Here is a 14,790-nt window from a genome sequence, read left to right on the forward strand (position 1 = left end):
GAGCTTGCAGTGAGCTGAGATCCGGCCACTGCACTCCAGCCTGGGTGACAGAGCGAGACTCCGCCTCAAAAAAAAAAAAAAAAAGAAGCACCTTTTTTCTCCACATCCCTCTTTCTCCAACCTCACATTCTCTGAAGCTACTCCAAAGGGTGGTCATCCCACAACTGCCTTCTTTCTTTCTTCAGGTCTTAACACTGGCCTTCAAGGCCGCACCTCTCCTCCCAACGCGAATGCCACTCCAAAGTATGACAGTTCTGGTTATAGATATTATTGGCAAAGCAGAGTTATGGAAGAAGAGTACAACACAATAGAATATTTGACACTTAACACACTAGTGAGACAACTCCAGATCTAAAGGGGTTCATTAAATTTGAAAACAATCAGGTCGGTTTTAAGCATAAAAAACAAAAATGAAAAAGCAGAACAGGTAATAAGGACCCAAAATACCAGAAAAGTGTTTCAAGTGACAACTACAACTGTTTTTTAGAGTGGGGACCAATTCACTTATCAGCTAACCACAAGTTGGCTTAGTAGAGTGGCAAGATCATGGATTTTTGAGTCAGACAGAACAGCCTGGCTTCAAATACTGATTCCATCATAACTGTTTACGTTCCAGGGCAAGTCATTAAGCCTCTCTGATCTTTAGTTTCCTCAATCATTAAATAAGGTAATACCCATCTTGAAGGAATGTTGTGGGGGAATGAATAATGTATGTGAGCAAGCTAGCCCTCAATGGAACTTAAATAAATGTTAGTTTCCTCCCTCTTAAATAGCTCAAATTAAAAGGTGGCTCTGCTGACAAAAACTGATGGTGTGCTGGGTCCTATTTCTCAAAATTCTATAATGTAGTTTTGTTTTTGAAACCTCACAAAAAAAATAACCAGTTTTCAGCTTGCAGCATGTTATTTCAAACAAGGTTTCCGTTAAGCACTACTTAGCCCAAAGACCACAAAATCTACTCGTATACCAGAAATTCACCTCAGCATCTTAACTGCAAGACTTTTCCTTTTTCTTTTCTCTTATAGCATTTTCTTCCTCTATTAAGAGGACTAATGTCATTAATCTAAGACAAATGATTCATTAAAGGAAAATTACACAAGACCAAAGTGCACATACGAAGCTTTCGATCCATTTCTTCACATCTTCTAACTTCATTCACAAATTTCCGTTGGAAAACATTCACATCTGGATTTAACTGAAAAATAAAAACACAATACCAAACATTGAAATATTGTATCTATTTCTTCTGTTTCTCAAGCAACACATTCTGCAAAGTGAAAAACTAATTTTGTGTAAATGCATGATGCAACACTAATCAAAATTGTCTACTGATTCGAAAAACTGCTTTACGGCCAGTCACACCAGCTAAGGATAAAAACTTCCTCCTTCGTTGCTGCAACATTACTGGAATGGAGGTAAATTAGGTAAAACACAATGGTACAAAATGTTCTTCCTAGACCAAAAGTCTCAGTGAGCTTCCTTCCCACTACCTAAAATTTGGGCAATGAATATCACAGAAACGCTCTCTGTTTTCCTTCTCTCTTTCTTTCCAAGCAGAAGAGGAACTTCTCTTGTTTTTCTGTCCCAAGGTCTTCACCTTCTCAGTGACAGGCTTTAGTTTTTTCATTCATACCATAAGTAATTTTCTTTTTCTTTTCTTTTCTTTTTTTTTTTTTTTTGAGACAGAGTCTTGCTCTGTCACCAGGCTGGAGTGCAGTGGTGCGATCTCAGCTCACTAAAGCCTCTGCCTCCCAGGTTCACGCGATTCTCCTGCCTCAGCCTCCTGAGTAGCTGGGATTACAGGTACACGCCACCATGCCCGGCTAATTTTTTTGCATTTTTAGTAGAGACAGGGTTTCACCATGTTGGCCAGGATGGTCTCGAACTCCTGATCTCAGGTGATCCACCCGTCTCGGCCTCCCAAAGTGCTGGGATTCATGCATGAGCCACCATGTCTGGCACCATAAGTAATTTTCAAAGCAATATGACAGATGTTCAGGAATATACAAATAAAAACAAAACAAGTACCTACTCACTAAAAAGCTAGCAACCTGGCCAGTCACAGTGGCTCACACTTGTAATCCCAGCATTTTGGGAGGCCAAGGTGGGCGAATCACCTGAGGTCAGGAGTTCAAGACCAGCCTTGCCAACATGGCGAAACCCCATCTCTACTAAAAATACAAAATTAGCTGGGCATGGTAGCGCACACCTGTAATCTCAGCTACTCGGGAGGCCGAGGCAAGAGCATCGCTTGAACCTGGGAGGCAGAGGTTTCAGTGAGCCAAGATCATGCCACTGCACTCCAGCCTGGGTGACAGAGTGAGACTCTTGTCTCAAAAAAATAAATAGGCTGGACGTGGTGGCTCATGTCTATAATCCTACCACTTTGGGAGGCCGAGGCAGGAGAATTACCTGAGCTCAGGAGTTCAAGACCAGCCTGGGCAACATGGCGAAACCCTGTCTCTACTAAAAATACAAAAAATTAGCCAGGCGTAGAGGTACATGCCTGTAATCCCAGCTACTCAGGAGGCTGAGGTACAAGAATCAATTGAACCTGGGAGGTGGAGGTTGCAGGGAGCCAAGATTGTGCCATTGCACTCCAGCTTGGGCAACAGAGCAAGACTCTGTCTCAAAAAAAAATAATAATAAATTAATTAAATTAAATAAAAAGCTTGCAATCTAATAGAGAAGGTGAGCCCAACCAATAAAATAGCATGTGATAAATTCCATAAAAGTAACACAAAGAAAAAACTATATTTACTCAACATTTATGAAGCACCAAATATGTGTCAGATACTGAACTAGGCACTGGGGAAAATACAAAGAATAAGCTATGTCCTAGCTTTGAAAAGTTGAACAACACAATTTATTAGCTTAATCATGTATATGTGTATATATATTATATGCATACACACAGAGAAACATACAAACACATTGGCCGGGCACAGTGGCTCATGTTTGTAATCCCAGCACTTTGGGAGACCGAGGCGGGCAGATTATGAGGTCAGGAGTTCGAGACCAGCCTGGGCAACACAGTGAAACCCTGTCTCTACTGAAAATACAAAAAAATTAGCTGGGCGTGGTGGCGGGCACCTGTAATCCCAGCTACTCGGGAGGCTGAGACAGGAGAATCGCTTGAACCTGGGAGGCGGAGGTTGCAATGAGCTGAGATCGCGCCACTGCACTCCAACCTCGGTGACAGAGTTAGACTCAGTCTCAAAAAAAAAAAAAAAATACAAACACACAACACATACATATCCATGCATTCAACAGTTCTCTCTTCAAGAACTCAATATATTAATATTAGAGGAATCGAAGGCAAAAATTTTTATTAGCGATTAAGATTAATAAGCTATGTCCCGGTCTTCAGCTCTATAGAAGAGACAGATGCAAACCAATTATTACAATTTGTTGTGATAAATGCTATTAAAAAGGAAGTAAAAGATTTGGAAAACTGTTGGCAGTTTCTTACAAAGTTAAACATACACCTACCCAACCCATGACTGAGCATGCCACTACTCAGTTCCCGTTGACCTTTGAACAGTGTGGGTTTGAACTCTGCTGGTCCACTAATACACAGATTTTCTTCCACCTCCGCCAGCCTGAGACAGTAAGACCAATCCCTCCCTTTCCTCCTCCTCAGCCTCCCTCAATATAAAGACAATAAGGATGAAGACCTTCATAATGATCTACTTCCAGTAAACACAGTTTATCTTCCATATGATTTTCTTAACAGTATTTTTTCTCTAGCTTACTTTATTCTAAGAATACAGTGTACAATACATATAACATACAAAATATGTATTAATCGACTGTCTATGAAATTGGTAGGGCTTCTGGGTCAAAAGCAGGCTATCAATAATTAAGTTTTGCGGAAGTCAAAGTTGTATGCAGATTTTTGATTGCATGGGGAGATCAGCACCCCTAACCCCTGCATTTTCAAGGGTCAACTGGGTTTGCTTAAGAAAAATCAGGCCGGGCGCGGTGGCTCAAGCCTGTAATCCCAGCACTTTGGGAGGCCGAGATGGGCGGATCACGAGGTCAGGAGATCGAGACCATCCTGGCTAACATGGTGAAACCCCGTCTCTACTAAAAATAGAAAAATCAGGCCGGGCGCGGTGGCTCAAGCCTGTAATCCCAGCACTTTGGGAGGCCGAGATGGGCGGATCACGAGGTCAGGAGATCGAGACCATCCTGGCTAACATGGTGAAACCCCGTCTCTACTAAAAAAAACACAAAAAACTAGCCGGGCGAGGTGGCGGGCGTCTGTGTTCCCAGCTACTCGGGAGGCTGAGGCAGGAGAATGGCGTAAACCCGGAAGGCAGAGCTTGCAGTGAGCTGAGATCCGGCCACTGCACTCCAGCCCGGGCCACAGAGCCAGACTCCTTCTCAAAAAAAAAAAAAAAAAAAAAAAAAGAAAAATCAAAACCCGTAAATTAAAAAAAAAGACTTTTACAATAATGTTACTTCAGCTTTAATCATAATAGCCCCAAATGAGTAATGACAAAAGAAAGGATGAAAACATTGTGCTGTATTCATACAATGAACTACTTACTGTTCGGCAATTTTAAAAAATGAACTACAGATACTTGCAAGAAACAGAGGTTGAGTAAAAGAAGTCAGACATTAGAGTTTGCAATTATGAGTCATTTACATATAATTCAAGAACAGGGAAAACTAATCCTATGACGACAGCAATCAAAACAGGTTACCTATTAAGGGTAGCAACTGACTAGCAGTAGACACAAGATACTTTTCTGGACTGATGAAAATGTTCAGGCTGGGCCTGGTGGCTCACGCCTGTAATCCTAGCATTTTGGGAGGCCGAGCGGGGGTGGATCACCTGAGGTCAGGAGTTTGAGACCAGCCTGGGCAACATGGTGAAACCTTATCTCTACTAAAATTAAAAAAAAAAAATTAGCCGGGCGTGGTGGCGTGTGCCTGTAGTCGCAGCTACACAGGAGGCTGAAGCAGAATTGCTTGAACCCAGGAGGCGGAGGTTGCAGTGAGCCGAGATCGCACCACTACACTCCAGCCTGGGCAACAGAGCGAGATTCCGTCTCCAAAAGAAAAAAAAGTTCCATATCCTGATTGGGGTGCTGGTTACAGAGGTGTATAAAGTTATCAATTCAGCAAATTGTACTCTTAAGATGTGTACATTTCAGCCAGGCACAGTGGCTCACACCAGTAATCCTAGGACTTTGGGAGGCTGAGGCAGGAGGATCGCTTGAGTCCAGGAGTTCAAGACAAACCTGGGCAACATGGCGAGACCCTATCTCTATTTTTTTCTTAATGTTAAAAAAAATTAACAGAACTAGAAGAAACTGAAATATCTGTTGGCCAGGTGTGGTGGCTCATGCCTGTAATCCCAGCACTTTGGGAGGTTAAGGCAGGTGGATCACCTGAGGTCAGGCATTCGAGACCAGCCTGGCCAACGTGGTGAAACCCCGTCTCTACTAAAAATACAAAAATTAGCTGGGCATGGTGGTGCATGCCTATAGTCTCAGCTACTCGGGAGGCTGAGGCAGGAGAATTGCTTGAACCCAGGAGGCGGAGGTTGCAATGAGCTGAGATTGCATCACTGCACTCCAGCCTGGGCGACAGAGCGGACTCTGTCTCAAAAAGAAAATCAACAACAACAACAACAACAACAACAAAAAACACACATAGAAGAAATAAAAGCAAAAAAAGTAACTGTACGGGTTACCTCTGGGAAGAGACACTGGAGGTTTCAATTATACATGGAATGTTTCCCTCTTAAGTAGATAGTAGAAACACAGGTGGTCACTATAATATTCCCCCCACCTCTTTTTTTTTTTTTTTTTGAGACAGAGTCATGCTGTCACCCAGGCTGGAGTGCAGTGGCATAATCACAGCTCACTAAGCCTCGACCTCCCGGGCTTCAGTGATCCTCCCAAGTAGCTGTAGCTGAGACCACAGGCATGTGCCAGCACACCCAGCTAGGTTTTTTTTTTTTTTTTTTTTTGGCAGAGACAGGATCTCCCTAGGTTGCCCAGGCTGGTCTCCAACTCCTGGGCTCAAGTGATCCTCCTGCCTTGGCTTCTCAAAATGCTGGCATTTCAGGTGTGAGCCATTGCACCTGGCCCCATCTCGTTTTTCTGTATGACTGAAGTATAGCATAAGCAAAAGGAAAGAAGGCTGAATAGAGCCAATAGATGTTAAGAAGGGGGACAACATAGGACCAGATGAAGAACTGCAAATTAAGGATGATAAGTTTTTTGCTGCTGTTGTTTTTTGAGATGCAGTCTCACTCTGTCACCCAGGCTGGAGTGCAGTGGCGCAATCTCAGCTCACTGCAACCTCTGCCTCTCAGGTTCAGGCGAATCTCCTGCCTCAGCCTCCCAGCTAGCTAGGATCACAGGCCTGTGCCATCATGCTAAATTTATTTAGTAGAGACAGGGTTTCACCATGTTGGCCAGACTGGTCTCAAACTCCTGACCTCACGATCTGCCCACCTCAGCCTCCCAAAGTGCTAGGATTACAGGCGTGAGCCACTGCACCCAGCCTAGATTGTCCATATTCTTTAGATAGCTTCTCCAAGTGCCCAGTATAATATTCCAAAATAATGAATATTCAATATGTGCTTATTTATTTACTACATATCTATAGCTGGATACCTCAAATTTTGTTTTTTTAAAATGTACTACTATATGGAAAAACTGCAATATATTTTTTAAATACCTTGCTATTGGTGTTAAAGAGCCCAAAACCAAGGTGAAAGCCTTGGTCAGGTTAGTTTGGTAACCTCTCCCTGCATCCCAATTACCTGGAGAATGCTTAGGATTGTTCTGAAAGTAACAGCTAGCAAAAGCATGGAAGGATTGGCACAAAACATTCTCACCTTTAGAAAGACAACTCAAAATGTGGATTCTGCCAATAGGAAGCCAGTGCTATAATGTTATTTTTGCAAATAAAAAAACAAAACATTCATCATAAGACATCTGACCACGATAACAACAGAGTTCAGCAGTAATCAAGTCGCAGCCCCACAACTACTTACGTCACGAAACTGAACCTTTCCAAGTTCTCCTAATTCACTGACACAACAATAAGCAGCTTCTGACTGTAGAAAAAGCTGGGCCAGTGTCATTTCTTCACTCCGGAAAAGCTCCCCCATGGTGGCAGAAGGTACCAGTCAAGTGGGTACCTGGATTTCTCTCCAATCTGAAGCAAGGAGAAATGACATAACTTTGGAAATTACCACGAGGGCTAAGAGCAAATGACACCCCACTAAGGCTCTTGCATTTACATTTCTTCCACCCCATGAGGACAGGTCAACAACTGTTTTGACACCCTATCTAGAAAGATGGAAAGGAGAAATTGCAAGGGCAGTTCCTGAATCCTGTCCCACAGAGTGCCAGATGAAAAGTCACTTCCGTTCCAGTCAACATCAGGATCAAATGACAACATTTTGGGCAACTCAACATATAAGAATGTATCCAGATTAAAGACAGGAACTGAGAACCTCAAACAACTCTTTAAATACCCAGGACACAATATTGAGGCAGTGACTTTCACACTGTTCAATCTGTTTTTGCTAGTGCAGGAAACAAACAGAAGAGGCCTTGATTACCTCTCATAAAGATGTCTGCCTTGTAACCTTCTCCCTTCTACTGACAATGCGCATTTCTAAAAGCCCAAAGTTCTGGCACTATCCTAAAGCTATGGCTACACTAAAGGGGTTAATCTTCCAGATTCCTCAGAAAATAGTGTTTCCCCCTTAGGAATTCAAACAAATAGCTATTATCTGGAAAAAGCAACCAGCTTGCATATTAAGCTCAATTTCAAATCAAGCATGACAGGAACACACTGGTAATGACAAAGCAGTTTTATCAAGCCACAAAGAATAAGCCTTCTACCTCTGCAGCTTTCTGTTTCTCATCCCTACCTTCAAGATTGATTACATTCTTCCATCTGTCAAATCTCATGAGCCAATAAAGGTTTCGTTTTAGGGCTGTCTTACTGTAGCCGGGTATGAGACAACTGGCGCTATCAGTGGTCCTGAAACTGCAATTATTTATTCTCTATCAGCTAATGTTTAAGGCACAGCCTGTCCAGCATCCAAACTCAGAAAAATGTACAGTAGTTTTAGTGTCATAAGGGCATCTATGTTGAGTACTGATAGATGAGTCTGACATCAAAGGAAGATGTACTCTTCTAGAAGGCTGGGAGACATTTTGAGAAATTGAACGAACAAACCTTTGTGCATGTGATGTTCAAGACAGTAACACAGGCTCAGACATAAGCAAGGACTTCTCAAGAGAATATGTAGGTTGACGTTAAGATTCTGTACATATGAATCATTCAAATCAGCTGTTACCGGCACCACCCTTCAACAAAGAGAGATTCTACAACCTCTAAACACATGAAATGAGGCCTGATCAGCAGAGTTCTGGGGCTGTGGATAATGATAAGCCTCCAATGAGTCGCCTCCCTCCTCCTGCTCTTTAAAGATCACAGGTCTCCCAAGAGTATCTCTATAGCAATGGAGGCTAACAGAAAACTAATTAGGCCAAAGTAGTCTGGACGATTACAAAACAAAATATGAAGAAACAGCAATTCTGCAAAAGATGAGTCCAACTACAGCGCCCCTGCGCCCTGCCTCGAAGAATCTCACTCCTGTCATCCGGTCCTCGCCTCCTCCCACGATATTCACCTGCTTCATTTCCTGTCTACCCAATGAACAGGAATTCTCTGGACCCAGGCACATCTACCTCGGGATGGGAAAAAAGGAGAGGAAAACCCCCAAACTGAGAGACCTTTTAAGAAGCCCCCTAAATTCTTCTGCCTATCCAATAACCTCCCGTTCCTCCGCCCACCCCTTGAAGCAGGGAAGGGATTCGGGACTTCCAAAGGGCAGTGAGCCTCCGGTTCCTCAGGACAGAAGAGGTGCCCAAGGAGGAGGCGAACCCCCATTTTATCTCGAAGACTTAAGATCCCTGCCAATTCCTTTGACAATCAAGGGGACTCTTAGAAGGATTTCCTACGTCCATCGAGGGCCGCTCCCTGTTGCACTAAACCTACAGCCCCAACTCACCTCCAACCGCCGCCACAGCAACCGCCGCCACAGCAACCGCCGCAGCCAAGCCCGCAGCCTCCGCGGCTCCGGGAGCAGCGCTTCGACGTCCGTGCGTCCGCAAAGCCCCACCCCTGCGCCGCCGCCGGCCCCGCCCCCGCCCCCGCAATGACCTCATTGCAGTTGGCCAATGGGGCGCGGCCTTGCCTGGGCTGCAGCGGTGCGAAATCACGGGGATCGCAGGCGAGACTCGGCAAGCTGACGCCATCTTGGCCCTTGTGCTGTGTCTCCAGGATGCGGAGGGTTAGCAGGAGGGGCTGGAGTTGCAGGTGCTCGAGGCCTTAAGTTTCTGAGCCTCCCTGAATCCTTTTTCCTTACCCCTTGTACTGAGGCAAGGTTGTCTTTTCTCTTTCTTTTTTTTCTTTTTTTTTTTTTTGATGAAGTCTCACTGTGTTGCCCAAGCTGGAGTGCAGTGGCGTGATCTCGGCTCACTGCAATTTCCACCTCCTGGGTTCAAGCGATTCTCCTTCCTCAGCCTGCCAAGTAGCTGGGACTACAGGCACGCACCACCATGCCCGGCTAATTTTTGTATTTTTTTTTTAGTAGAGACGGGATTTCACCATGTTGGCCAGGCTGGTCTCGAACTCCATACCTCGTGATCCACCCGCCTCCGCCTCCGCCTCCCAAAGTGTTGGGATTACAAGCGTGAGCCACCACGCCCGGATTTATTTTTTATTTATTTATTTATTTTTAAGATGGTCTGTTTCCCAGGCTTGAATGCAATGGCGCATTCTCGGCTCACTGCAGCCTCCGCCTCCCGGGTCCAGGCGATTCTCCTGCCTCAGCCTCCCTAGTAGCTGAGATTACAGGCGCGTGCCACGCCGCCCAGCAATTTTTGTATTTTTAGTAGAGATAGGGTTTCGCCATGTTGCCCAGGCTGGTCTCGAACTCCTAGCCTCAAGTAATCCACCCGTCTCGGCCTCCCAAAGTGCTGGGATTACAGGTGTGAGCCACCGCGCCCGGCCCTCTCTTTATTTTTCATATCGAAAGAATGAATTCACACATACCCAGATAATTAATGTCTTCTCTATTTTCATATCCAAAGAATACACACACACACACACACACACACACACACACACACACCCCACCCTTTCCCTTTTCCCTTATTTTACAGATGAGAACATTTGAGCCCCAGACCGGGGAGAGGCTAGCTTTAGATCCTGTAGTGGAGTATTTAATGGGGTCTCATTCGCATAAGTATGGAAAACCTGTCTTTAAATGGTACATGGTTCATGCCTTCCAGCAACTTCCCCGGGTCTATTTTTCTCTATTTAACAGGAAAAACCTCATCAGACCATATGTTGTGAAAGTACATTTCAGTCCTGTTTGGTAGATTCATGTGGGCTCATTTGACCACTTAAGAGTTTTCAATTCCTCAAATTTATTTTAAAAACATTTTTTATGGCTTGTATTCTTGTAAATTAAATATCGAAAAACGTTTTTAAACTCTGAAGTGATACCTGTTATTTTTTAAATGCCTTTCTCAAATATTGATACTGATTCCCTTTTCTTGCCTTTTTAAGGAAGAGTGGGATCTCAGGTCATTTGTGATAACCAGAATCGTTTATGATAACCAGAATCAGGAAAAACTCAGAAAACCGGTTATTCAGTCTCCCTGGGTGGTGGAACCCTATTGAAATTCAAGTGTGATGAGGGAGATATTCCAGATGAAAACTTGTTGCTGATAATTTTGTCAACCTGAAAAAAAAAATAATCAAACCTGCTTTACCAACCTAAACAAAATAATAAGGGGGCAAAAATGGATGTTCTATTTGAATTTATTGTCTCATATTGTGAGCGAAGATATAAATTGACTTTGATACAATCTTAAGACACAGAGTCTTAGAGCCATACCCTACTTCTCCCTGCTGCCTAGCTGTCAACTCTTCTGGCAAGACAGATAGGCACCCACATTTGAAAGCCTGCCAAGTTAGAGAAAACTATTACACAATGTCATTTCCTTCCTCTGAGAGTTAAAAAAAAAATTAACCTCAGTCAGCTGCTTGCTAACCACAAATTTTTCACACTCCACTTTTAAGACAGCCTTTCCTCTGGACTTACTTCAATTCCCTTGAACTCTTTTCATAGCTTCTTTGAAAGAATATTGTTTCAGAACTCCTTTTCTGTTTGCTTCCACCTCCTGCCATCAATCCTTCCTTGGTGTTCTATTTATTTTCCCTCCATGCTCTCTTCCTTGATGGTCTTGCCTGTTGGCAAGCTTAAACGTTTATGTATAGAACTCATATCTGTTTTTCCACCTGACTCCATTCTTCAAGACTCAGAAATGGAATTTCATACTGCCTGCTGGATAGTGCCTTTTAGGCAGCAGATGCTTGCTGAGGGCCTGCTATGTGCCAGAGAGGGGTGCTAGGTGCTGGGGACAGAAAATGAAACAGACATGCTTCTTATCCTAGAAGAGCTCATGGTTCAGTGAGAAATAAACTTCCCAAATGGCAAGAGAGAGAGGAGTCCAATGATTAATACTTGCTATGTGCCAGGCACTTTTCTACATGCTTGGTAAATACGAACTCATTTAATCCTCACAACAACACTAGGAGGCAGTTACTATTATTATCCCCATTTAACAGATGATATGGTAAAACTGAGGCATATGTCCAATAAGATCAAATTTAAAATGCTGTTGACCACACCTACAGCCCTAGCAGACATTAGCAATTCCATATGAGGCTTGGCCGGTGACACAGTTCTGAGTATCTAAACCAAGCTATTCTCTAGCATTTGTGAAAATGGCTAAAAAACAATTAAAGCCAGGTGTGGTGGCTCACGCCTGTAATCCCAACACTTTGGAATGCTGAGGCAGGTGGATTACCTGAGGTCGGGAGTTCGAGACCAGCCTGGCCAACATGGTGAAACCCTGTCTCTACTGAAAATACAAAAAATTAGCTGGGCATGGTGGTGCATGCCTGTAATCCCAGCTGCTCAAGAGGCTAAAGCAGGAGAATCACTTGCACCCAGGAGGGGGAGGTTGCAGTGGCCGAGATCGTGCCATTGCCCTCCAGCATAGGCAATAAGAGCAAAACTCAGTCTCAAAAAAAAAAAAAAAATTATAAAGATTAGTTCTTCACTACCACAAAAAGAATAGAACAGAGGTAGGGATCTAACTGATAGAGTCTCAAAAAGTTATGACAATTGTTGCTGTAGTGAAATGATTAAATGTGGTTTTTTTATGTTTAATTTTTAGTTTGAATTCATGTCAACTGTCCAAATTTCCACCAGTAAAGAATCAGCTAGCTCGTGTTAGCTTATCCCACTTAGATGGGATAGAGGATAATGGGGCCTAGAGGAGAGTTTTAACGTTAAGCCCAGTGTTTTGAAATACATATCTGCTCCAATGTCTTCTCCATAGGCTTCCAGTATTCGTTTCCTAAGGCCGCCATACAAATAACCACAACCTGGGTAACTTTTAAAACAACAGAAATCAGACCAGCCATGGTGACTCATGCCTGTAATCCTAGCACTTTGGGAGACCGAGGCGAGCCTATCACCTGAAGTCAGGAGTTCAAGGCTAGCCTGGCCAACATGGGGAAATCCCATCTCTACTAAAAATACAAAAATTAGCAGGATGCGGTGGTGGGCGCCTGTAGTCTCAGCTACTTGGGAGGCTAAGGCAAGAGAATCACTTGAAACCAGGGGGCAGAGGCCGCAGTGAGCCAAGATTGCACCACTTCACTCCAGCCTGGACGAAAAAGCAAAACTTTGTCTCAAAAAAACAACAACAGAAATTGGCCACATGTGGTGGCTCACTCCTGTTATCCCAGCACTTTGGGAGGCCAAGGCAGAAGGATGTCTTGAGCCCAGGAGTTTGAGACCAGCCTGGACAGCACAGCAAGACCCCTGTCTGTAAAAACTATATATAAAAAATTAGCTGGGCGTGGTGGCACGTGCCTGTAGACCCAGCTACTCAGGAGGCTGAAGTGGGAGGATGGCTTGAGCCTGAGCCAGGGAGGTTGATGCTGCAGCGAGCTGTGATTGAGCCACTGCATTCCAGCCTGGGTGACACAGCGAGACTCTGTCTCAAAAAAACAAAAACACAGAAATTTATTCTCTCACAGTGGAGGCTAGACGTCTGAAATCAAGGTGTCTGCAGAGCATGATATCTCCAAAGGCTCTGGAAAAGAATCCTTTCTTCCCTCTTCCTGGCTTCTGGTGGTTGCCAGAAATCCTTGGTGTTCCTTGGCTTATAGATGCAATCATCTCAATTGCTGCCTCCATCTTCACATGGTATTCTTTCTTCTTTATGTCTCTCTCTCTCTCTTTTTTTTTTGTTTGAGATAGAGTCTTGCTCTGTCACCCAGATGAGTGCAGTGGTGCAATCTCAGCTCACTGCAACCTCCACCTCCCAGGTTCAAGCAATTCTCCTGCCTCAGTCTCCTGAGTAGCTGGGATTACAGGTGTACACCACCATGCCCAACTAATTTTTGTATTTTCAGTAGAGACGGGACTTTGCCATACTGCTCAGGTTGGTCTCAAACTCCTGGCTTCAAGTGATCCCCCCGCCTCAGCCTCCCAAAGTGCTAGGATTACAGGAGTGAGCCACTGCACCTGGCCTCCTGTGTGTGTCTCTGTCTGTAGGCAAATTCTCCTCCTCTTATAGGGACACCAGCCATTAACTTAGGGCACCACTTAATCCAGTATGATCCCATCTTAACCTGATTACATCTGCAAATATCCTATTTCCAAATAAGGCCACCTTCACAGGTTCCCCGTTATACATGAATTTTTTTTTTTTTTTTTTTTTGAGACGGAGTGTCACTCTGTCATCCAGACTGGAGTGCAGTGGCGCAATCTCGTCTCACTGCAACCTCTGCCTCCCAGGTCCAGGCAATTCTGCCTCAGCCTCCCAAGTAGCTGGGATTACAGGGCCTGCCACCACACCCAGCTAATTTTTTTCTATTTTTAGTAGAGATAGGGTCTTTTTGTTTTTTTGTTTTTTGTTTTTTGTTTTTTTTGATACAGAGTCTCTGTAACCCAGGCTGGAGTGCAGTGGTGCCATCTTGGCTCACTGCAACCTCCTCTTCCCGGGTTCAAGTGATTCTCCTGCCTCAGCCTCCCGAGTAGCTGGAATTACAGGCATGCACCACCACGCCCAGCTAATTTTTGTATTTTTAGTAGAGACAGAGTTTTACCATGTTGGCCAGGCTGGTCTCAAACTCCTGACCTCAGGTGATCCACCCACCTTGGCCTCCCAAAGTGCTGGGATTACAGGTGTGAGCCACCGCACCTGGCAGTAGAGACAGGGTTTCACCATGTTGGCCAGGCTGGTCTCGAATGCCTGACCTCAAGTGATTTGCCCTCCTTGGCCTCCCACAGTCCTGGGATTACAGGAGTAAGCCACCACACCTGGTATATATTTTCCTTTTTGCAACCAAAATTCCATTTTTAAAAGTTTTCTTTTTATGTGAAAATGGATTCTGATTCTTAAACTGTTCTACCAAGAATCTGATTTGAGCGTTCATTGAGAGAATTCTCCTACTACAACCTTTAGGTGACCTGTTGATTAGCAGTTTGTTTCCATAGAAGTAGTCCCTTTTACAGCTTCACTCTGAGTTCCTTAAAATACTTCTGCTTTTACTTTCAAAGCCTGTGAGTGTTTAAGATAAAGGCCTTTTGGTAAAAAGTAAAAACCTAATAGATTTTGAGACTTCCTCTGAAGCTCTGCTAATGATTGC

At 44.1% G+C, this 14,790-nt stretch overlaps 1 protein-coding gene across 1 annotated transcript in view; it reads right to left on the reverse strand.

Annotated features, from left to right (window-relative positions):
- Positions 1-9,147, reverse strand: part of ATP6V0A1 (ATPase, H+ transporting, lysosomal V0 subunit a1) — a 71,280-nt gene extending 62,133 nt beyond the window's left edge. Inside the window, exons 1-2 of the mRNA XM_011999026.1 lie at positions 9,059-9,147; positions 7,022-7,185 (exon numbers count right to left, since the gene is read on the reverse strand). Of these exons, the coding sequence (XP_011854416.1) occupies positions 7,022-7,138 (117 nt within the window). The 5' untranslated portion in view covers positions 7,139-7,185; positions 9,059-9,147. The remainder of the gene's footprint in view (positions 1-7,021; positions 7,186-9,058) is intronic.
- Between the last annotated feature and the right edge of the window lie 5,643 nt (positions 9,148-14,790).

The sequence above is a fragment of the Mandrillus leucophaeus genome, unplaced genomic scaffold (genome assembly GCF_000951045.1).
Source record: "Mandrillus leucophaeus isolate KB7577 unplaced genomic scaffold, Mleu.le_1.0 Scaffold58, whole genome shotgun sequence".
Classification (NCBI taxonomy): domain Eukaryota; kingdom Metazoa; phylum Chordata; class Mammalia; order Primates; family Cercopithecidae; genus Mandrillus; species Mandrillus leucophaeus.